Source organism: Solanum verrucosum, unplaced genomic scaffold, assembly GCF_900185275.1.
Source record: "Solanum verrucosum unplaced genomic scaffold, falcon-dt-bn FXZP01000236.1, whole genome shotgun sequence".
Lineage (NCBI taxonomy): Eukaryota > Viridiplantae > Streptophyta > Magnoliopsida > Solanales > Solanaceae > Solanum > Solanum verrucosum.
In genome coordinates this window covers 517,493-543,297 of record NW_026020806.1, presented here as the reverse complement: position 1 = coordinate 543,297, position 25,805 = coordinate 517,493, and the positions used below count along the sequence as shown (strand labels likewise).

The 25,805-nt window shown below is 32.7% G+C and overlaps 3 protein-coding genes across 3 annotated transcripts; 1 reads left to right on the top strand and 2 right to left on the bottom strand.

Moving 5' to 3' along the window:
• Positions 1 to 880: 880 nt before the first annotated feature.
• On the bottom strand, positions 881 to 9,320 carry LOC125813196 (uncharacterized). Its single transcript, XM_049492680.1, has 8 exons — positions 9,198 to 9,320; positions 8,952 to 9,078; positions 8,267 to 8,342; positions 7,490 to 7,562; positions 4,253 to 4,348; positions 3,866 to 3,916; positions 1,845 to 2,234; positions 881 to 1,252 (listed from the first exon to the last, which is right to left on the bottom strand). The coding sequence occupies exons 1-8, from the start codon at positions 9,258 to 9,260 to the stop codon at positions 914 to 916; spliced, it is 1,215 nt and encodes a 404-aa protein (XP_049348637.1). The 5' UTR covers positions 9,261 to 9,320; the 3' UTR covers positions 881 to 913.
• Positions 9,321 to 9,458: 138 nt separating this feature from the next.
• LOC125813145 (dolichol-phosphate mannose synthase subunit 3) lies at positions 9,459 to 13,994 on the top strand. Its single transcript, XM_049492632.1, has 4 exons — positions 9,459 to 9,589; positions 12,971 to 13,077; positions 13,184 to 13,291; positions 13,616 to 13,994. The coding sequence occupies exons 2-4, from the start codon at positions 12,976 to 12,978 to the stop codon at positions 13,673 to 13,675; spliced, it is 270 nt and encodes an 89-aa protein (XP_049348589.1). The 5' UTR covers positions 9,459 to 9,589; positions 12,971 to 12,975; the 3' UTR covers positions 13,676 to 13,994.
• Positions 13,995 to 14,898: 904 nt separating this feature from the next.
• Positions 14,899 to 18,200, bottom strand: LOC125813178 (probable xyloglucan endotransglucosylase/hydrolase protein 28). The gene is made up of 4 exons (XM_049492663.1): positions 17,805 to 18,200; positions 17,611 to 17,711; positions 16,716 to 16,924; positions 14,899 to 15,686 (listed from the first exon to the last, which is right to left on the bottom strand). The coding sequence occupies exons 1-4, from the start codon at positions 17,986 to 17,988 to the stop codon at positions 15,212 to 15,214; spliced, it is 969 nt and encodes a 322-aa protein (XP_049348620.1). The 5' UTR covers positions 17,989 to 18,200; the 3' UTR covers positions 14,899 to 15,211.
• Positions 18,201 to 25,805: the final 7,605 nt, after the last annotated feature.

The following is a 25,805-nucleotide window of genomic DNA, read 5'->3' as shown; positions in this document are numbered from 1 at the left end:
ATGTAGGTAAAATAATAAAAATGTATATAAATTAGGTAAAAGAATAAGTTTGCTTCTATCCACCTTTGTTTTGGCAACTACACAATTTTTTATTGGTTTTGGTTAAATGTGTTTTTCTTTCGGAAAGCTTTCGGCACATCTCGATTAATTTTACGGGATATCTCTCACCAACCGCCTTTCACACCAACAACAGGTATCTAGTAACTCTGTCCATCAAAGTTAGAACATATGAAAAGAATCGCTTAGTAATTTTTTTGTCTTCGCTATTAGTTAAATGTATTTTTATTGATAAATCATAAATTTAGGTGAAATAATTTCACAAATGAACAATATTATTTTTTTGATATGCTGTTTTTAAATTTAAGGAAACATTGTAGTGTACTCATTACGAATATGCTAGTTTGAAGTGGACGAGTACGTAATCGAGTTTCATGCCATCATGTCTTAGCTAGCCTTTTCTTTTTATAAAATCATATTGTCTGCCTTGACTAATTTCATAGGATACCTACTACATCCTATCAGCACGTTGTGAGACACAAGTGTTACAATTGCATAGTTGTGTTGCGTTAACCTCTATTCTGATTTATAAGGTTATTTCTCTCTATATTATGTACTCTCTTTTATACAGTGAATTGTTGCTCTTGTGGAAGTAGTTAGGTTACCCAAACCACCATACATATTTGTGTCTCCTTGATAGATTTCTCGTTTGTCTTTCGAAATTTGCTTTGCTAGTTTACTCATGACACCATATTATTCCAGTCCTAACAAGTGGTACAGATGAAAGAAATCACAATAATCAATCACAGTATCTCTCTATTGAAATATGTTTATGAAGTTAGACTAAATAATATATTCAATCCTCAAGATCTCTATATTGAAAAATATGAATATGAAGCTAGACCAAATAATATATTCAATCCTCAAGATCTCCTCCTAATGTAACACAAAAGATGGATTCATTAGTTTTCCAATGAGGTAAATGCAGAACCAATTCCTTCTGTAATTTTACAACATAACATTCCCATTCAAGAACTGCAGCTGAAAAATTATCCCAATCAAATTCATACTCCATGTCCTTCATAGGTTTCGAATGGTCAAAGAAACGTTCCACGAGTTGAAGATCCTTCAGAAACACGGACTTCAGACGATCTATTTCTGCCTTTTGTGTCTGGGAAGTCGGAGTTATATTTGGAGACGTTCCTTCGACTTTTGTCTTTAAATTGGAGAACTTCCAGAGATAGAACTGCACCATCTGCCATACAAAGAAGTCGAATATGAAATCCACCAACCAATTCATCAAGACATAATAGTCGAAAACACACTTGAAATGTCACTTTTTTGCGAGTTTCATACATGAACTATCAGGTGTTGGTGTTTGTATTTCCTACCTGAACTATCACCAACTATTTATCAAAACATATCGTGAAGCTGATCAAATTATGTGCTGAATACAATCGCCAAAAGGTGCATGACGACTTAATTTGCCCATAAAATTTCATCCACGAGGCAGCTGACACATTAATTTCAAAGTGTGTTATGATAAATAGTTAGGAAACGCAAACACCTGGTTGTTCTGGTAGGAAACTCGCAAAAAAAATGATACTTCAAGGTGTGTTTTTGACCATCATCCCGTTAATCAAGTACTAGTATATATCTTTTGAATGAGACATTTGAAACTTCGACTTCAAAAACCTTCCTATCAGGATCAAAGAATTGATGAAAAACTCAGTAGGATTTTTGAAGAATGACTAAACAGTTAGCAATTTCATTTTACATGATTTCTGATGATATAATACTGAAAAAGCCATACTAATCTTTTCAAGGACAAGATTAAAGGAAGGTACCTGAAGTGCATGCATTATATTAAGAAATTGGGGCTCGAACATTTTGCTTTCTCGTGCTATAAGTAGTGGTCCTGACAGTAACTCCAGTAAGTTGTAAGATGAATCTATTATTGCTGATAAATGGTAAATCTCCTGACATGGATAGATATCGAATCCAAGAACATGCAATCTTCCGCAGCGTATATCAAATCCGGACAAGAAACTTGAAGCTTCGTCTGGTGGAAACCAGTACATATTGATGGATCCTGGCATGGGTATATATGAATGCAACTTGCTATCCGCAACACCCAATAAATCTGGTGAGAGAGATGAGATGAGTTTAGGATCTTCATCATAAGATGCATCACGGCTGAACCATAAAGTAAGTGTAATTCGCTCCCCTTCAGTGATCTGTATGGAAGAACCAGTGAATTAGAAAAAGAGAAGGGAAGCAACAAAAGAGGGAAACTGAATCCTACTTACATCATATGCTGAAGAAAATCATATCGATGTTTTTCAGAGATATCAACGAGAAAGCTAATATGGGGAAGCGCATAAGAAGATGAAGATTCATAAAATTAATGAGAGATACATTGAGATGATTCATCAGGGAGAAAGTTGATCTAGTTACAACTAATATGGAGAAAAGAAACATCCATTTTATCTAAGGAATGATTATTGCACACTCTGTAGTTGTTTCCCAAGCCGGCCAACCTGTTAACCATATGCTTAGACAAAGTATGGCATGATCTTAGTTTTTTTGCTGAGCGGAAGCACCCTCCGTCTTTGCTCACTAGCATCACAGACTAACCAGAATTTCTTCAAGTTCACTGATTTGTCTATTTATTAGACAGACACTTCAATAAATACCATGAACCGAGGGTCTATAGGAAATAGCCCCTCTACCCCCACAAAGTAGAGGTAAGGTCTGTGTACATCCTACCCTCCCCAGACCTCACTTGTGGGATTACACCGGATATATTGTCATTTTACTTCAATAAATACCATGCAAGCAGAAGTTGAACCAATTGAGTCTCTCTCCATTGATAGTATGGACGTGGTTAAAGAATAAGATTATATCTTTTTTTCAGTGCCAATCTATAATTTTTTCAATGCTGTAAGGCTTTTCATCAGCAGAAGATGACAAGATTACCGCTTGTGTCTGGATCTGACCAGCATGTGTGTAGTGCCAGTTAAAGGCACGATGTATTTGTACAAAATTAGGAGGAGAATTTGTCTTTATCCAGAAAAAGAAAAAAAACAAACGGAAATAGTGTAAGAAAGTGCAAAAGCCCCTCGAGTTTTCTTTCTTTAGTGTACTTAGGACTACTATAAAATTAGAAATATAAGTTTGTTTCCCCTACACAGAAAATTGTGGCCTGTGGTAACTATGAAATAGACTAGTGTTCCAAATGAATGAAATTTCCTTACCAACTTTAAGCTCCTCCTTTAAAAACAAGTAATAACTTAATGTCTAAATGGTATGATAGTGAGCTCAAAATGATCAGACAACACAAAAGATTAGGCGGGTATTGAGATCAAGGAGTCTGGCTAACTGATGCACCACATAGCTGGCAGAGTATTCAGCTCTTTCGTTTATATCAGCCATAACTCCGCCTGTGTGAGCTCGTTCACATTGCTGGTCCCACTACCGGCAAAAGGAGGAGGGTTGCTGAGGGTCAACCAGAAACAACCTCTCTACCCCATATAGGTAGTGGTAAGGTTGCGTATTACATGGGATTTGTTGTTGTTGTTGGTTTGTATCAGCCATAATGGCAGTGCATTAACAATGAATACAAAGTAATGCTAACTTAAGGTAACAAGATCAACTTACAATCCACCCCAACAAAATAAAATAGGAGCGACCATTTACTTTAAGTGAAAGACAGATTTATGCAGGCCATCCAGATTGAAGGGTTAAGCAACGGAGCGTACAACATAACAAGCTGAAATCAAGTCCATAACAAAATAAAAGGGATTGGAGTCAAGTGAAAGACACACACAAAGAGGTTCTATCTTTTCTAAAAGAAGAGAGAGGATACCTCATCAACAGAATGTATATTCCGGTCATCAGCCGTGTACATGATAACATCCTAATGAGATAGAATTATCATCAGTAAGGAAGAGCAATGAAAAAAAAAAAAAGGGGGGGGGGGAGGTGGGGGGAGAGAGAGAGAGATATCAAGATAATATAATATTAACATTTGAAATATCGATCTTTACTGTAGAGCAATAAACTATAGGCAGCTAGCAAATTATAACTTGCATCAGAAGCTGACAGAACTAACAAACTTGTTCAAGATTTACATTACATTGGAACGGAAAAAGGATTTACATTGCAAGCAACCATACAAAATGCCAGAGAATGTTACATATTCTAGATGTAGCTTAAGTAGTCAAATGCACCATCAAGTCCACAAATCACTTACACCAGCCATGGGCACAATGTCTGCAGGTTCTCCATCCTTGAAGTGAAAGATACCACCTTTGAAATCTGCATCATAGCTGTTTAAATAACACACTGCCTTCAACAAAAGAATTAAACATTTTCAGTCTGAGTAAATGAATAAGGACCTCAAAAGTTCTGACGTAGCTATGATATAACAGTGACTCTAGCACCTCTCATTATTTTAGTGTTCTGCAAATATCAGATATCCTAACATCCACTAACAGACCAATATCCATAATGAACCCATTTGATTAATCGTCTCTGTTACCACATTTTGACCTTATGTATCACTACAAGGCAGAAGTTATATTCATTCAGCACACTAGACCATAAGAAGCTATAATCCAGATGGTAATAGCTTTATTTTCCTCATTTTCAAAAAAAAAATATTGACATAATATGCCACTTGATATCACGCCAACATGACATGTAAGATTTCATGTTGGATATGAGAGAAAACGGTCAACCTCTGACCAACCTTCTTAACAGCACTCATGCCACCACCAGACCATAACTAAATTCACCTATAGTCTTCTTTTATAATCCAACTCCGATGACTAATAGCATGGCCAACCTTCTGAAAGCCAACAGTGCCTTTTTAAAAATAAAAAAGGAGTGCTTGTTTTAGAGAGTTGAGGTGTTCATCCAAGCTTTTAGAGGAAAAAAAGTGTTTTTGAATAGTAGCATAAGCTGTTTTTCAGAAGCTGGAAGTATATTTTCCCAAAATGAACATTTAGAACCTTGACCAGGCACAAATTGTTGCTCTAATATTGCAAAAGTGCTTTTCAAATTGTTTAGACAAACACAACCTGCTACTCTCCAAAGTACTTTATTCGAAAAACAATTCTGACAAAAAGCACTTCAATAAGCAGATTTCGAAAGCTTGGCCAAACACAGGCTAAAATCCAATTTGATATATCTGCAATAGAACTTTTGTAGTTCCGCTACCTCACCTTCTCTATTTCTAGATCATCTTTAACTTTGTATATAAGATTCTTTGATCTCACTTGCACTAATTTTTACAAAGACGGGAAAAGAGAGCCAAGTATTGTTCATGTAGGTGGGAGGATGTCAAGATAGAAAAAAGAGAAAAACGGAAGGAACTCTCAAGGAACCAAATGAAAGAGAAAAGAAAAAGGAGGAGAAATAAAAAGGATACACTTCATAAAGGAGAATAAACAAAAGAGAACATACTTCATAAGAAATAATAAATACATATATACAATATGCCAAAAGTGCAATAAAAATAAATTGGAACTCATCACACTCCAAGATGATCACTTAACACCTTCACATTCTTATCTATTTCTCTCCAAATAACTCAAAAAAGGGCAAGGTGGAAGACAATCATCCTTAACCCCTACCAAGCCTAAGTCCAACAAAGGTTGCAACATAGAAAATAAGAGACACATCTAAACCAATGTTTTGCCCATAAAACACAAACTTACAACAATCTATTATCTACTCATAAGATTATTGCTGCTAGGATAGCATTCTAGGTTGCATACCAAGTAAAGAAAGCTAATATATTTGGTGCACACATTTTCAAGACATGCTTCCATAAGCATTATGTAGCACATCCATTTAAAAGAACTGACGAGAAATGCTTCATGTTTGACATTTTCCAAAGCATCCAATCATCTTATTAACAAAGTAAGAGCAGATGGAAATTTTCTGGAAATACTTTATCAGTTCATCCCATTCCTAATCTTGAAGAAGTATAGCAAAAACATACACTCTAGGACATCTCAGAATTGTTCATCATAAAAAGATTAGCCACCATGATTTCAGTGATTTCAGAATGCATACATCACATGTTACAAATCTCTAAATGCTGAATTCTCAGACCAGACATCATAACATAATCGAATATTGGTTACTCTCAACTACAAAGCGGACTAATATTGGGAACTCTTTCCTTTCGTGATCCCCTTCCACAAACTCACACTAAGTGGGTCTATCATTTCCTGCAAAAACCATCTGCAATCAAAAATCCATACTTTGCAACTATAACTTGTTTTCATCAAGCATCATCTGCAAAAGCAAGTCTTTATATCCAATTATCCAACTATGCATGGTTTAAAAGTGAGCTTTTGAAGGCTAAAACTACACAGAGGAACCACCTTTTCACTCAACAAGATGATATTTTTCGTCTCCATTTGTTCAATATTCCTACTACTATCTCCAACTTCTAGAAAATTGACGATAGGATCCAGAATAAGGAGGATTATATGGGTATACTTGAAAGAGCAGACGCACATCCCCTCAAAGTAACTATGGTTTCTTTCTACCTTCCAAAATCTTCAACTTTCTCAATTACCACTTGCCATAATTCAATCTCTCTAAATTCTTACCCGAAGGCATCCTCAAATATTTGTTAGGTAGTCAATCCACTATGAACGTCATGAACTAACCCAACTAGAATGAGCTCTAACTTTGCCATGTTTGATATGAAGTCCATATACCGCTTCAAACCACACAAAGTTTCTGAGGAAGCAAAACTGTCTGGAATATCATACAAAATAATGAGTGTATATCCACAAGTAAATAAGTACGAAACTGACACATGGTGTCCCTATCTGTTATCCAACCTAAATCCACTTATGCAGCTACTCTTACAGGTCTGTCACTAGTTTACTGTAAGATTCCCATGATGAAATAATACAGTAACAGAGATGATCCCCTTGCCTAATCCTCCGCCCAAAAAGTCAGCTAGTGCTTCATTAATCATGAAAAACAAAAATAAACCTAAGTGAAGAATTTAACTATATAACTCTGTTGTCAACTGCGAGGCCTTTTGGTCTTCATTTCTAGGAAGATACGACACATCTTGATGATATAGATCATATTACTATGTTATACTGGATGAATATGGGCACAAGTCAACTTTTGTTCTCCAAACCAAATGTGAATAGAGGCTGTCAGCTTTTGTCTGTCCTGCATATTCACCAACCCGAGGAAGGGGGAGAGTGTATTTTCTACATTTATTGGCTAACAATTGAAAATCAATAAACAAGTATCCATCACTAAGAATCATGTCTAGCTGGCATGAAAATGTTGTTGGTTTTATCAACAAAAACGATTTTGAGAAACATGAATACTAATAAGTAATAACAGCAATCTGCAAGACGAAGCAATACATTGTTGATATCATAAAACTAACAATATGTAGCAAATAACAACGACAGAAAAATACAACAAGAAGTAAAGAACGCACCGCAAAATCCCGTTGTTTAAGGTAAGGTCTATTATCATCACTGTGCCAACCGATGCTTGCTCCTCTACACCAGCTGTAATTCAAAAGGAACATTAGACAAATAGCTCCATAGCAGTGAAGATTTTTATTTCACTACGATCAAAAACAAGAAGGATAAAATCCTGAAGGAGAAACAATGTGATTGATGATACATTGGGGAAATATATCTTCTACTGCGACAAGAAATGGTTTAAGTTGTCCAAGAAACTCATGTTCTATTACCAAACTGACCCAAAGTCTTTTTCTTTGTTGAACAGGTCACCTCTCTATATCTAATGGCTTCTCTCAATTATCAACTCTAGAAATTGAAAAGGCATATACAACGATATCAGCTAAATAGCTGCAAAAGCCTGTATATAAATCCTATTTATTCGTTCTCCTCCATCCAAGTCCATGTAGTTAGAGGTAGACAAAGTTCACATCCTAAACTAATCATCCTCCTCTATCCATGCTTGAGACCAGAGGCAGAGCCAGGATTTTTAGATTATGGGTTCTGAATCACAATTTATTTTGCTTACCGAAGTCTGGATAGACTATTTATACATATTAAATGACTTTTTTTAATACAATACAGAGTTTGAGCCTAAGATACTTGATTCCGCCAAACCCGTAGCCACAATGTTGTCTCCGCAAAGGCTTGAGACGGACTATGTTTTACCAAGTTCAATTAGGCAGAGTTCACTATAAAAAGGATATGATCATAAGTAAGTTTAGAAGGGAAAGAAATGGAGTCTCAACCTGATCAGACCAGTGAATTCGACAAACAACTCGTACTGGCAACCAAAATACTCTTCTGCTTTCTCCCTTAGCCTCTCTACCAAACACCCATAAAGCAAAAATCAAAGATTAAGCAAAAATTATCAACTTTATACTGAAATTACACAGTAAACAGAAACTACAACAACAACATACCAAGTGTAATCCCACAAGTGAGGTCTAAGGAGATTAGAGTATACGCAAACCTTACCCCTACCTTTGTGGGGCCGGTAAAAGGTTGATTTCTCAAATAATCTCTCAACTAATACTCTCTCCGTTTCAATTTGGTTGTCCTACTTTTCTTTTATCCGTTTCAAAAGACATGCTTCTTACTTCCTTTTTTTGGCAAATCTTTAATAACTTGCATGTTTAAAACCACAAAACAAAAAAGTATTTTGATACATTTGATATATCCTTCATTTAAGACTACAAAGATTCAAACTTTACTTTCTTAAAGTCCGTGTCAACTCAAAACACGACAAACAAATTGTATTAGATAGAGTAGTTATTATCTCGAAAAGTCACATTTATTCATGATTCCAAACAAAGAAAGATACTTTATAAGATAAATAAACTTTTAGTCGAGTGACCACCTGAGAAATCAACTTCCCAATAAACAGATTAAATTTCAAGAATAGAAAAATTAGAGCAAAAAATTTAAAGAAACCTCTGATTGGAATGATTGGCATGATCAAAGGGGCGCAATTAGTTGCAATAAGATGAGATAATGTTGTAGAGAACACATTTGGCCTATACCCTACTGTACAACAACTCTTGTGTATAAACTCTAACTCCTGCCATTAACAAAAAAAAACATTAAAACATCACATATAGTATGTAAAATTATCAAAAGAACGAATCTTTTTTTTTCATATTTTTACTTTTTAAAGTTTGTAAATTTGGGAAATTGGACCTTGCAAAGATCTAGAGGAAGAAAGTTATGGAGAATGAGACGAGAGTGTTCACCATCTGCCATTATTGGAACTTCAACAACAGCTTATTTTAGGGCCACTTCTGAACTTCCCAAAACTTGTATTTTCGTTTTTACGATTGATATTTGCACCGAAATTCGATTAAATTATATATATTTTGTTACGCTAGTGTAAAATAAATATTAGTAATAAATTTTATATAATATTAAGTAAATAAAATAGGCAGACACGTCAACTGCTGCCTAAATGGTAATATTAAATTGTGTAGAAAAAATATTACTCTTACCTTAAATTATTTTTTGTTAAAAAAAGAAAAACACAACTGCAAAACCTGATTGGAACTGATCGGAGCAGGCTTCATATTCAATATCAGGTTTGTTTTATTTTATGATTGTAGTTTTATTTTTCACTAATTATTTTCTTTGTTCTAAACAAAAGATTTGATTTTTATCAGCTGGGTGTGATCTAAATTGGCTAAAATTGTATTGGGGTTTCTGTAAAAGTTTGTGGGATTAGTGTTATTGGTGGATTTTTAGATTTGGTGAAAAGATTAGATTTTTATCATCTGGGTGTGATTAAAGTACCTAAAATTGTGTTGGGGTTTATGTAAAGTTTATGGGATTAGAGTTATTGGTGGATTTTTAGGTGATTTGGGTGAAAAAGATTAGATTTTTATCATCTGGGTGTGATCAAATTACCTGAAATTGTATTGGGGTTTCTGTAAAAGTTTATGGGATTAGAGTTATTGGTGGATTTTAAGGTGATTTGTGTTTGTGAAAAGTGAAGCTGCCATAAAATAGTAGTGAATGTTGCACTAATCTTTTAGCACAGAAAATAAATCACCATGGATTCATATGAATCAACAAAAACAGTTTTATCAAGAATTCAAAGTTTGGATCCAGAAAATGCTTCAAAAATCATGGGTTATTTACTTATTCTAAACCAAGGTGATTAAGGAGATGATTAGACTAGAATTTGGTACAAAAAATCTGTTAATTTCTATTATAAATCAAGCAAAAGCTTGTTTAGGACTTTTTTCGAACTGTTCATCTGCACCTTCGACACCTCCTTTTAGTTCCGTTTCAAATGCAAATAAATTCAACCCATTTCCACAATCTTCCCCTAGAATCATGATACCGAACAATGGGTTTCATTCTTCTCCTTCTTCTTCTCCATGGTCTGGTGAACACTGCCGGTTTTCTCAAGAAGTCCTCGACCAGTGTCGTATGATGTTGTTGTGAATGGTTCTGGGTCTTCAAGCTTTTATGGGTCAAATTAAGATCAGTTGTTTTACCCAATTATGAGTCCAAGTGGAAGAAGTGATACGATGGGTTTTGTGAGGAAAATCAAGAAAAACAGTTTCATCTTAGGAGTTGTTCAGTGAATGATGTTTTTTCTTGGTGGATCTGATGACGATGGTGGCGGTAATAATGGGTTTGGTTAGAGGCCTTGCATGTATAACGCTAGAGGATTTTGGAAGAATGGAAATGGTTGTATGTTTATGTATGGTGGATTTGGTGATTTACCAGATCAGTCTGGTGGTGCTATTATTGGTTCTCCTAGCAATGTTGACTGTTTTGATGAGATTTTGCATGTGAAAGCGTTACAGCAACAAAGATTTGCTGCTGCTTCTCAGTTTATGGCTTCTGGAGGTCGTCATCTATTTGCTTACAACAGATGCATGAACATTTCTAGACACTAAGATCTTATTCATTCCTTGTCAAATGTTTACAGCCGACTTAATCTTTGGTTTACTCACTGGCAGTGTTGATTACTTAAATGCTTTTGGAGATGCCGAGCCTCCTGTCTCTTCGATATCTCTCCTTGTTTCAACTCTACTAGTTTTCACAGTTGGTTTAGGTGAATGACATTGCATTGTATATTCCATCAAAGTTGTTGTGTTCTTAAATATTGAAGTGGGGATTTTCGATATTGGAGAAGGCAATGATATGCCAGCAAGAAAGTCAATGGATAAGAAAATGATGAGATCAGAAAATGATTGTCCCCTGTATTACTTTTTGGACTGTTGGACCGACTCTTTATCTGTTCCATGGTACACTAATCTACTTCCTTTCCATGACCATGAGGATACACTATCAGCTATTCTAGTGTTCTCAACTTCTTTAAGAATCTGTTACATGGCCTTGCATTTGCACAAATCAATTGTTGTACTGAATTCCGTTGAGGAGTTGGATCAACCATTTAAATGTAATCATCAACCAATGCTCTGGCTTGGAAAGCAAAAGGGAATATTTGTGTTGCATCTTAGTTACGGAAGTGTTATCACACTACTCCCTAATGGAATTGAGATAGCGAAGCATGTTTCACTTTACGAGAGTGATAGTTTTTATCGTTGCCATTGCTGTACTTGAACCTTGAGAACAAGGTTTGTATTCAGGAGGGAGGTATTGTTATGAACGGGCCAGGACCAGTATGGGCAAACCAGCTCAACACCGAATTAAGAGACTATGTTTGGGATTCGAGTTGATAAATACAACTTGTGGGAGTAAATTAGACTTATGCAGATTGTTGAGAAAAATGTCTAGTCCTCTCATCCCCTTTCTTTGAGTCTAAGCTTTACATCTCCTTTCTAGTTATCCTCTTCAATAGTTTCTTTGTTTTACTAGTCCATTTTTGTTCTGCAATTTCCTTGTGAGTTCCATTTTCCCGTTGTAACTTTGAGTGTAGTGATTATAATATTTGAATGTTTCTATTGTGAAATAAGAGTTGTTACAGAAAATATGTTGTTGATAATGCTTGCTTATCTGGTGAATGTAGATCTGATACGTTTCCTGTAACAATAAACAAATGGAGAGAAAGGGTGAGAAATAATTTATGTGGTGAAAACCAATGGAATATTTGTGGTTGGAAAGATTCAAGCAACAAAACTAAAACACATCATCAGTTAGAAGAACATTGCTAAGATGGGGTTGGCAGTAGGTTTTAGTTCTTTCATTTTTTTCTATCTGATCTTCTGTATCCATACCGGATTTTAGTTGTTGGCTTTCATATAGTGCTCCAGAGTTTTGTTAGTTCGTTGCATCATCCAGTATTTTGTTAGTCTGGATTTAAAGTTTTTATATCTTTTTGAAAAATAATATGGAGGTCTTTGCTTTCTGTTTTCTTGCATTGACTTTGATTCTGACATAGAAAAGTAGTTTACTCTCGAAGGAATGATCACAATATCAACTAACATTGGACATCCACATAGGCCGTGAAGTTTCATGTTAACAATGCATTTGTTTGTGACTTTCTACACACTTGGCCTCTCGGCCAAAAATATTTACAACCCCTAGCTGATGTACATAAATTATACACAGCAACTCACATATATATATATATATATATATATATATATATATTATACATCTGCCGGATACTTTTTTGCATGGCGGTTATACTGTGTAAAAATCCCTTTGTTGTTTTATAGATGTAGATCAATTTGGGGTGGGGGCGGGGGTTAGAGAATAACACAGAAGCCATTTCTGTAATATTGTTAGCAAACCTTCTCCTTACAACCAAAGAATGGAAAATATTTCACTCACCTACCAACGTTGAAATTTTTTTGCCACTCTCCAACCAAAACACTGGAAAATAAGTAAGATAACCTCTTATTTTCCTTCATACCAAACACACCCTGAAAGTTTATTTAGTTGGCTTCTTAATGTTTCAGTTGTTGACTTCTATTATATGTTAATCAATGAAAAACTTTAGTCTCCTCTAGTACTCACATCAAAGTAATGCATCGCTGCAGATCCAATGAAACATATCGTGAAGATTTTGGCGTTATTGCTTGCAGTAACTGCTGTTTGGATAGGCTTGTTGCAGACATCAACTATTCCGGAGAGCTATACCTGGCTGGTGAGCTCTTATTGATTGACCATCTTTCTGTTACCTTTGTCATTGACATTTTGTTAAAGTTTCTTACTTTTCAGTGATTCTTAGTTTACTGCTATCGTTGTTGCAGTTGCCTTTATACCTCATTGTGTCCCTTGGTTGCTATGGTCTGTTAATGGTTGGCGTTGGTCTAATGAATTTTCCCACATGTCCTCAAGAGGCTCTTTTCTTACAGCAGGTAAAGTTGCACTTTTGATTCAAGAAATACTGCCTACCTCTGTTGCTCGGACTCTTCAAAAATGTTGACCGGTTGGTGCTGGATCCTCCAAAAGTGGAGAAGGGTGGTTAACATTTTTGGAGAATCCGAGCTACATAGTTGCCTACTTTTCTGCTAGCTGACAAGGTTATTGTTAGTGAAGATAGTGCCGGGGAAACAAGGGCTTCGGCTTCTTAGCATTTCATTGTGAATAAAAGGATCATATCATTGGAAAAAGGGTCCAGGGTGATGAAAATCTAACTAAAAGCATATCTTATCGTTGTTCATTTGCTGTTTCTTCTGTAGGATATTGTTGAAGCCAGGGAATTCTTGAAGAAAAAAGGGGTAGACGTTGGTTCTGATTGAATGTTGTTTAAGTCGTGATCACGGTTGTTTAACATATGGAGAAACACATACAGTGAAGATGAAGAACACAGTCAGTAGTATGCTTCAAGTATGAACATAACTATCCTAATCTTCTAATGCGGATCTACGCCATTCGACAACTGACCCTACTCGAACATGTTTTTATTTCTATTTCTTATATAATACTCTAATATCTTCTTTTTGAGTTCTGTTTTGAGATAGAACATGTACATCATGATCATGATGGAGGTACCTTTTGACCCATTAAGGCTTCAAGCTAGTAGTTGAACTCAAGACCAAAGAGAACAAGAGCCATTGACTCTGTCTTGGTTGTTTTACCAGTTTTTAATCCTCTATTTTTAGCACCTCTGTTTTGGTTAATCCAGTGTATGTTTTTAAATTTTATTTTTAAATACTTATTTGATTGAAATCCTTGAGTCGAGAGTCTATCGGAAACAGTCTCTCTATCACCTATGAGGTAGGGGTAAGCTCCTAGTGGGACTACACCGAGTATGTCATCATCGTGGGAGAGTTGCCAATATTTTAAGGGAGAGATGAGTATACATTTGGTTAAGCCCCTGTCTTTTCTTCTCATTAGGTGATATATTTCATTTGTTCAACTTAGGGTTGTGCAAAGTAATGGTTAAATCAATAACACGAACCGATAATTGGGTTATTGGGTTAATTGTATGGGTATCGGATGTAGCTTTATGTTACTGGTTTCATCTGAACTCAATACTTTTAACATGTAAATTACAACAAAGTACTTAGGCATTCCTCACTCAGGCCAGATTTGGGGGAAGGGCCATATGTTGATGTAGACAATACCCTTATGCAAGCATTAGTTGTTAATTTCACGGCTTGAACTCGTCATCATATATGTTCGATCGAAGTTTCTAAAGTTTGAAGTATCAATCTTTTATCATTGTCTATGTTCTCAAAGGCAACACCATTCTCAAAGCTTGAATTCAAGACCTCGAATACAATTTCATTTCTAACGCTCGAATTCAAGAGATGTAGTAAAGAATAAATGTGTATATTTACCACCCCACCCCACAATTGGCAAAAGATAATAATATGGTCTTTAGATTTCCAGCAGTCACAATCAGACACTTTGGATTTTTGACAAATGGTCCTCACAACATGACAAGAGAGGCCTAATAAAAACTTATAATAAGACATAATGAATAGCAACAAACATGTTTAAAGAACACACAAAAGTATAATAAATAATCTTTGTACTATTCATGCATTTATTAAAAAGTTCCACAAAAAAAGTACACAAAATCACCAACAAGTTGAATATAAATTAAAGGCCCAAACAACAAAATACATCAGCTAGAACATGGCTTGGGACCCCTATATAGGTATGACATATATACATACCCCCAACAATATATCCTTTTATATCCTCTATTCACATGTGAAAATAACAAAACCTCAAATGATCATCATCATGTGACTATATAGAGAAAAACTCAAGGCATTGGGTTTTTTTTACATAAAGGATACATCATCATCCTCCTTCAACTTTGATCAGCTCCGGCGGTGTTGTTTCCCGTGATGGTGGTGGGATCCTCCAAATGTAACGGGGTCAAAGGCTCGGAGTCGTTCAGCTTCCTTAGGATCAATCACACACTCAGGAGGAGGGACCTTGTACCGAGTCTTGTCGTAGCAGTATGAATATTGCATTTGCTTCTTTCTGAAATTCTCCATCTTTCGTCTTTGGTCAAGGGTGATACCGGTAGGGATCGATGGAGTTTTTGGCGTAGCATTGTCACATTTGGATGATAGTTCGATTGGATCGACTGCACATCCGTGGAGGAGGAAATCGGAGAACTCAGCGATATACGGGGCGTATTTGTAATTGACTTTGTATTTTCCACCATTTGTTGCCCAATTAGAACCATCCCATATTGTAGCTATTAAAGACATTGGCTTAGATGGGAAGTCACCACCCATGGCTTTTGTCCTCTTGATCTCTCTTATGGGGACATTATCTACATAAAAGCTGCAACAAGATAAAAAACAACACAAATACAAACAAAACAGAATCAGGGTGGCATTTTTGAAGAGTCCACAAAGTACATGACAGCTATGTTGCTCGGACTCTCCAAAAATGTTGCCGCATCCGTGTCTGATCCTTCCGAATATACACTACTTTTGGAGGATCAGACACACAATAGGCTGCATTTTTGAAGAGTCCGAACAAACCCAATGCAATCCCATACGTGGGGTTTGGCGAGAGTAATGTGTACGCAGACCTTACCCCCATTCCTTGTTGATGTTGGCATCACATGAGCCTGACCAGCCCAAAAGGGCACAGCCAAGTCCAAGACGAGCACAACCGTCATAATAGGGAATTTACCATCTCAAGCAAAATAATAAAAAGAAACAAACAAAAGATTCCCATAGTCCCATGCCAACAAAAGGGTATGTTAAGAAAGGCCTTGTCACTCATGTACATTCATTGACACAAAAAATCAATCCAAAATCTTGTGACAATATATCAGAACAATATTTCTAGTCACACATTGTTCTATTAATTTGATTCTTCAGCTTAACTATGAAAAACTTGGTAATGATTCTCGTACTTCATACAAAATTGGTTAAAAACAGAAACATGTGTATCACAAAACACAGACATCTAAATGAACCTTTACTCATAAAGGAAACCATTTTAACATCATATCAGACAAGAGATCACAGCTCAGAGGACTAAAGATTGTTCAGAACAATAGCTGGATGTGAAAACTCATGGTATGAAAAGCAAAAAAGTTGTTACAACCTAACTCTCTAAAAATGTTGTCGTACTCGTACCCCCTGTCAAATCCTCCAAAAATCCACTACATTTCGAGTCCGAGCAACATAGGTTACAAACCACACCAGTGGCAGAACCAAGATATTCACCAAGGGGGTTCAATATCTATGATATATGGTGTAATTTTTCGACCTAGCTCCGCCCATAGACCACATACATGATCAAAATTAGGAATAAAACATTAAAAGGGCAGAGCTATTAACTACTAGTGTAACTTACATGATCAAATTCTCAGTCCAAAGGATACTGTATTGATGAAAATCTTCAGAAGGATCAAACCAAAGTCCATATCTTTCTTCTCTGCCAACACTTGTGCTACCATTCCCATAAATATTAGTCTGAATTCTCCAATCTTTGCCTCTAATATTTCCCAAAAACTCAAAATCAATTTCATCATGGTTCTTCTCAAACATGTCCCCATTAGACATCTGTCATCAACCAAATTTAGTAAAAATTCAACAAAAAAATCAAGATTTTAGTTTTCATTATCAACACAACTTGAAAATTACCAATTCCCATTAGATGGTTAAAAAACCATTCAAAAGGAGAAATTTACAAAATTAATTAACACGTTAAAAATCATCAAGAAAAGTGTGAAAAGATCAGAACTTTCACCTCTGGGAAGCAAAAGCTACTGATAATTTATTATAAACACAATTTGAAAATTACCAATTTCCATTAGATGATTAAAAATCCATTCTTTAAAGGTAAAAATGTTAAAAACTGAGGAAAAAGGTGATAAATCTATTAGCATGCAAAAAATCATCAAGAATCCATGTGGGTATGAAACAAAAATCTAAAAAGATCAAAACTTTCGCTCATGGGAAGCAAAAACTTCTACTACTTTACATAATGAAAAATATAACTTTTAGCTCATTTCATTAACATAACACAGACTGAAAATTTACAAATTAACATCAGCGGGAGGTTAAAAATCCAATCTTTACACAAGAAAATTTTACAAAATAAATTAACACATGAAAAAATCATCAAGAATCCATATAGGTGTGAAAACAAAAAACTGAAAAAATCAAAACTTTCACTCATGACAGGCAAAAAACTTCTAATTTATATAAAAAAAAAAAAAATCATTAGTGAGTTAATAATAACTTACATAAAATGCAACAACAACACCAGCTGTATAATCTGCAGGTAACTTAATAGAAGCACTAAAAAATCCATGAAAATAAAGGTCTTGAGACACAAATCCAGCCCCTGTAAAATAAATCATCCATTAAAAAACACAAAAAATAAATAAATTCTCCTCAATAATATTTATTTTTTTTAGAAAAAAAAAAAAGAACAAACCTGTTCTTTTATCAAGAGAAATATGAACTGATTTTCCATCTTTAAGGATCATAAGATTATTATCACCAAATAAATGAGAGTAGCCTTCATCAAAAGCTAAAATTGGCAAATTTCTTGAAAACCCAGAAACCAAAACAAGAATACAAGATAAAAATATGAAAAAAAACATATAATAGTTCACCATTTTTATTTTTTATTTTGTTGGGTATTATTTTGTTTTACCCCTTTTATCAGTTATGGACACCCAAAGTTTAGTTCTTTTTTGTTGTATTTTTCTATAGAGTTGTAATGCATGAGAAGTGGAAAAAAAAAATGAAGTCTCAGTCTCTACAGAGGAGAGGAAGAAGAAGAGAAAAAAAAGGACTAATTTTGATTGAGAAGAAAGACCAAAAAAAAAAATGGAAGAGAGGGTATATTATATGGGGTGGTGAGACTTTTTTAGGTATGAGGTATTCACAACATTTTGACCCAAAAAATAAAAAAATTAGTAATAAAAAAGTTTGGAATTTTGAGTTTTTGGTTATAAAAAAAACTATTAGGGAGTATTTTTCTTTTAAATAGAGTTGTAAGCAGCGTTTACGGCAAATCAATAGATGCATGATTTCATTTAATTATATGTTACTATTATTTGTCGATAGAAAATCTTAATAGTTTAGTTGATTAATTATTATTATTATTATATATAGTGATAGTTTGGAATCTTTAAAAAAAAAAGAGGAGCCCCTTTTATAGTTTTATTAGATTCCTATTAAATATGTTTTTTTTTTCTGGCTGTGAAAAATGGATTAAATTTTCTTTTGTTGATTCTCTTTGTATATTTTAAAATTAAGTGGCTATAAGAAAAAGAGATTTATATTAATTATAAAAGAAAATAAACAGAGGCAAGAAGTTGGGGAAAAAGGAAAATTAATTCATCCTTTTTTGTTTTTTACAACTAAGATAAAGAACTAGTGCCAAGCAATTAATTATTCTGGAAGTTTCTTTTTTCTTTTGGATGTTGTATTTTCAAAAACCACTAGGGTAACAAATTTTTAAATTAAAAAGTGACTTTTTTTTCTTTATTTTATAATAGTTGGCAACTGTGTTTTTCTTTTTTGACAAAATAAGAAGGAAATTTGTAATAATAAGTTTATAAAATAAAAACTGGTTTAAAAATGGACAACAAGAAAAGCATGAGAATATAGCACATAGAATTTTGGAAGATGTAAAATTATCACTAAAATGAAATGTATATTTTTTTTCATCCTTCCTTGTTTTGATAAATTGTAAGGACAAATTCAGAATTTAAAATTTTTCAATTTCTATAATTATCTTAAATTAATACAAAATAACAAATATTATTTAATACATTTTTATATATAAGTTAAATAAATCTACTAAATTCACATGAACCCGTAAATAATGCTTTATATTCACCCTGCCAAATAAACCTCCCAAATAAAGAAAAATGAAAAAAAAAATTGGTGAAATGAGGAGAAAAAGAAAAGGAAAATAAGGAAAAGGTAAACTTGGATTCTGCAAATTAATTATTACTAGCCTAACTTGGAATACTTAAACATAGAAATAAATAACTATTTAATTAAAATCACATGTTTTTTGCTGACTCATTAGATGTTTGTACCTCTAATTAAAGTGATGTGAGGAGAATGTCTTTTGGCCTAATTTTAATAATGAGAAAAGAGTGGCATTTGACTAATCAAAGATTTTCTTATTTGACTAATAAATACTTAAATATAGTCATTATACCTAATTAAGTTCTTCATAGACTAAATTTTCTTGTGCCTAGTTCATTTTTAGTAGTTAACTCTCTTAATCACATCCATGTGATGATAAATTAGTGGCTCTAATTAAGCATAGAAAATTGTAATTGGTTTAATTCTCATGTTCACTAATAATAACATATTTTGTACCGTCTCATAAGTGAAGTTTGAACAGGGTATGATCTATGTTGATCTTATCCTTATCTTTATAAGGTAGAGATGTTTTTGAAATACTCGCAATTCAAATTATAAGAATAAAAACATCAAAGTAGCAGAATGCAAAACAAATATAACAACAAATAGTTATACACATCTAGATGATGAGGCTAGACACCTCCTCTCTCCCACTCATATTTGCTACAAATAGTTATTTAAAAAATTATGAAGAAAAAAAATATTATATTTTATCCATAGTGTTAATAAAAAAAAGATTTGTATAAGTTATTTGTTTTGTTATAACTTTGTAAAAAAATATTATGTATGAATATGATAGAACATGTGACTCGATTGTTGAATAGTATTTAACTTCTTCCAAAAAGCATGTTTTTAGAAAAAGCTTCTTGCTTGATTGATTTTTCTTGTGCCCAATTCATATTTGATAATTATCACACTTAATCACATTTTAGGGATGATAAAGTAGTGGCTCCAATTAAACATAGAAATAATTTGGTTTGGCAACTAAAGTTGGCACCTAAGCTAATATAGATGAGGACATCCTTGTAGAATAAATTATTTAGAAAAATCATGAAAGAAACAAAAAAAAAAGATTTTTAAAACATAATTAGAAAAGGTAATTCCAATATCATGCTACTACTTGTTACTAAATTGAAACAGTAAAATTATAAGGACTATAGTCTATAACCAATTTTTGAACTTTTCTTATTGTAAAATTTTATTATTATTCCCAAAATCCCAACACATGATAATACCTTTGCAATTATGATTATTTTCTTTACACAAAACATGAATTATGGCATTAAGGGGCCACTTGATTCACACATGGAAAAGCTACAATTTTGCTAAGTTTATAAAATGACATTTATCGACTCTCTATTTTCAGGTCTTGAACGTGAAATGTCTCTAGTAGTTGTACGTTAAATATGCTTGATCTAAATTACAACTATCGAAATAAGCATTTTGCTAGCTATTGGACCAAAAGTGCAATTATCCATATGAGTTTTTTCCTTGGATATTTGGTACGAATTTAAATTAGTTGAGACTTTAAAACAAGTACCGGATATTGAATGAGAAACTAAAAACATTAGGTTGATAAAATGATTCATTTACTTTTAATTAGAGGTCTCAAATTTAAACTCTAGTATAAAACAATCACAGTGTGTACGAAACATTGTCTATTTTAATAAAACTTACGTAACATGAATCTAAACTAATCAAGATTCCAAAATGAATTATACCAAGTGATCAATAAAAAAAAAAAGGTCACGAGATATCCTATTCCCTAGCATTAGAACATAAACCAAGAATTACTCTTTAACCACAATAGAAGTGTTAAAAGTCAAAAAGTAATTATTCCTAATTACTAGTAATTAGCATCCATTATAACAAATATGGAATAAAGATCACAATATTTCAATTTGTCATTCAATAATTGAACCCTTTTTTTCTTCCCTTTTTGACCATTTTTTACTCTAGTAACATTTAAATTTTGTCCACTTTATCCCTCTAAGAAGCCTTTGACAGAAGTTCTAAAATTGCCACAAACGCAAAGGTATACCTTTTATACAAAAATAATAAAAATGCTCACTCAAAGATTAAGAAGTGGGGCCATCATATGATTAATTTTTTTTAAAATATTTTTTTTATAATAAGGTTGAATCATTAGCTTTAAAAATAATGATAGATAATGCTTTTTGGACTAGAAAGTGGTTTCCCTTTCTTTTCCTCAACTTATAATTTATTTAGCACCATATGTGGTTAATTATTGGCCTTTAATTTAGCAATTCTTTAATTTTTTTATTATTAAAAATTTGCCATTTGATATTTATATTATGTCCCAATTAAATCCAAATTTATAACTCTTGTAGTTTTATCTTTTTAAGTTTCTATTTTAATTATCATATTATTTTCTTTCACTTAAAACATTTTCAGGTTGCTCTATCTTGTCATGTTTAAGATTTTTGCATTTTTTTCTTCATTTATTTTTTAAATTTAATTCTACCATTATTTATGTGTTTTAATTTTTAGTATAATTGTTTTCCTATATAAAATTGGACATTTTGTCTGCAGTGTTCACCAGGTAACCGCCCCACGCGCCGACCTTTTTCGGTTGAGTGTTTACTTTCCAGAAGTACCCCTGATAGGTTAATGTAATCTCGATTCGATATTCATATTAGAACTCGATTGGATTCACGTTCATGTAAAGCGTCATTCGAGGAAAAACATTTCCTACTAAGAAATTCACAACTCGAATATGAGGCCTTCGATTAAGAAATAACAACTTCATCCAAGACATCACATCATTTGCTAGTGTATGAAACTTAGTTTGATTCCACTTTATATTGGTAACTCTTTCTTTTAGTATTCTCTCTGTTTCTATTTATGTGTCGTTCTTATTAACTATGAATGTTTCTTAATATTTGTAGACATTATTCTTTTACGTATGACTTCATAGTTAATTAGTAATATATTATCCACCGATTAAAATATTAATTGCGTATGACTTTATTTTACTCTATGTATTTGTTTTTATTTATTTAGTATTTTAACGACAAGTAAAAGTGAACGAATATGTAAATTTGTAGTGGGGTGGCGCTAGTTTAGCAAGTAGAGCAATTAGCGCCGGTGGGGCTAATGACAAGTGCCATACCCCACTTTATCAATTTTGAGATTTGACATTACTTAATGCATCTCCATGTCACCACCACTAGCCGTTGCAAAGTGGGTCCCACACTAAAATAAAATATTCGAGACGCGTATCACCAATGATTGTGATGAAGTAGTCCGTACTCATTTATCGTATAATCCAAGGTTTTAAGATTCGAGTTTTGGGTATGACAACGTCTTTGCTAGAGGAGTACTTTATCCTCTAAAGTGAGACTTTTTGATATAAATCTGAATTAATCAAAATCCGAATTGAATAACGAATACCGAGGAGGAGAAAAATGAGCCTCTAGACTAGAGAGGAGCGAAAATCATGGGGCTTTTTTTTAAGACCGAAGTTAACGGCGTCAATTTTGGGGTCAATTCTGTTAAAGGTGTGAAAGCTTTAATTAAGTTGGACTTTTAACTAATCATAGTAACGGCCGCTGAGGCTAATTTTATCTCACCTTTGCTAAGTGGGAAAGATTAGTCCTAACAAGATTTACGGCTTTGAATGTGTACAAATAGATATTTAAATTTGTATAAAATTAAATAATTCTACATGACATAATGAACATAAAATGTCGAGTAAGATGACATAAAATCATACATGTTCTACATGACATAATAAACATAAAATGTCGAGTAAGATGACGTAGAATACATGTGTCTTCTTGAAGCTCCAAAAGTACTCACTAGCTCGAAAACATGTCCTACACCGTGAAAAAAAAAACTCTAATACAGGCTTATTACTTATTAACAACTAAATATATTTATTTTACGCCAAACATCACCTTGCATAGATATACGACTTTTTGAAACTTGTACTAAACATGTCATAACATTTGAATATATTATTTTTCATTAAGAAAATATTGAAATGTATCATTTTTTATTATTATTTTATTGGTGAATTTACAAGGTTTGTGTGTGAAATATTGTTGGCTTCTATTTGTTTTCTTGTTTTTGTAATTATTCAAGAATTTGCAGCCTTAGGGAAGAAGAGGATCCATATATATTGAGATCCCAAATGCATTGTAAATGATGCTAATGTTAATTTCTCTTTTTTGATAGTGCACACGTGAGAGTTTGTATGTCCAATGTCAGAAAATGTTTTACTATATACTTTTATTCTTTTTATAAATTAAAACTCAACTAGCTAAAAGAATCCCTAAAAGTAGAAAAAGCTTTTTATGTATATTGGATATCCCAATGTTAAGGGTATAATCCCATGCATGTCCCAAAAATCTTGTTATATTATTCTTTTCATGACACAATTTTCAATTATTTCATGTTATTACAAACCATTTAACTTTAATAAGATAATGTACAATCATACGACCGTTTAGTTGGTAGAGTAGCATCAATACAATATTGTATAAATTAATTTCATCTTATGTTTAATTCTAAGATATTTATCATTTTATCTTATCAAATGTGAAATTATTTTAGTTATCTTCTAAATAAAATAAATTAATTCAGAATAATTTAATTTGCATATTAAATGATACTCAAAACTCTAATTAAGAGCGTGAATGAACTCTCTTGTTGGCGAACTTTTATATATATATATATATTTAATTGATTGATACTTGTCATTAGTCAGTTTCTCTTTGTTAGAAGCATATATAGATATCTAATATCTTAGTTATTCACGAATAATATCACTAAATATTGTGGTAATTAGATCATTAAATACTTTTTTATTCGTTACTATTCCAAACTTTTTTCAGTTTAAAATTACTTTTGATAGATAGTATTTTACTCTCTTAATAATAAAACTTTCTGGCATGAATTTGAATCACTCTAATTCTAATATGAATACTAAACACCGACTGAATTTTGTTATATTTTAATTAGAGTAAATTAACATTTAATCTTAAAATTTATTTATTAAAATATGATGCCTTTCGGTGTACATTTTCTACCGTTATAAATAATAAAAAATATAAAGAGCCGACAACAAAATCTCAAAAGAAATGATTATTCACACTAAAAAACAACTTAGTAGTTACAAGTTTGTCTCTTCAAACATCAATTGACCATCCACATTTTCCCCTCTATTATATTACTTTCAAATGTTGAAAAAAAATATTATTTGGAGTTGTTTTTGAATGTTATGTTATGTTTTTTCTATAATTTGTTAATTTATTTTTTTTTGTATTTTTCTTTGAAATTATTTAATTGTGTGTTACTTGAATTGAAGATTTGTTAAAAATAATCTTTTTATCTTTACGAGATAGAAATAAGGTCTGTTTACATTTTATACGTCTACCCTCAAACCTCACAAGTCATATATATATGAAATTACTTATACTTATGAGCTACCTAATGATTAATAGGTTAATTAAGAATTTCAGTAAACCTAAAACTACTAGTCAATTCTACCATTTGTTCCATTCTTGATTTCGGCATTTGTATTGATAGAAAATGATACACATATTTCGTAAAATTAATTAAAATGCGATAAACAGATGAAAATTATTATAAAAATAAATTCCACCGAAAAGTGTAAATTAAGAAAAAAAACGTTTTTTTTGTTATGGTGGGGGTTCATTGCCTTTGAAATTTCACCCACTACAATATTTCTTCATGGTTTTCACAAAAATAAAATCTTTGAGTCATTTCTGGGACCCATCAACGTATATATATTCCAGACAAATATCAATTGACAAGACAATCTTTAAACTCATAAAATAAAATATATTTTTTTTCTCCCAAAGGAATTGATGAGTTGGCATAAGACAGCTAGGATTTTATAAAAATGAAATTGAAAGATGCTTTAGTATATTAGTTGGTGACAGTTAAGTTATTGTTGGACTTATAAGGTTCTAGATAAGAAGAAACTTCCACAAATATGCTAGAGAAAGTACTAGACAAATTCGTTAAGGTGATCGAATTGATTGAACAAGTTATATTTCGAGGATGTCCGAGAACAACTTCTAGATTTGTACACCCTTTACGAAAAATTATATGATTTATAGAAGTTAAATATTAGCATGAGTGTGAAAATTTGCACACTCATTGTTACTTTTTTAATTACAAGAATTTGGAAAATGACTATTTTTGAACTTTGATTGTATTATTTCTTTTAATAATCCTTATATAACATGAATTTAATTTCATATGAATTTCGATACGAATATTAAATATCGGATATAAGTTTCTCTTTCTTTGAATTCATCATTGCTTTCCTAATATCTCCCAACACAAATAAAATGCATCAAACCACAAATAAGTTTCCTATTCTCTCCACACCTTCATAAGATCTAGAAATCATAGCTCTGATTTATTTATTTATTTATTATTTTTGTCATCATTACAGATATTTATTTAAATCTGTGAATATAAATTATGAAAGGAAAAGGAAATGAAATGATCACTACATATATATAGTGGATGGCAGCTAAGGTATATTATT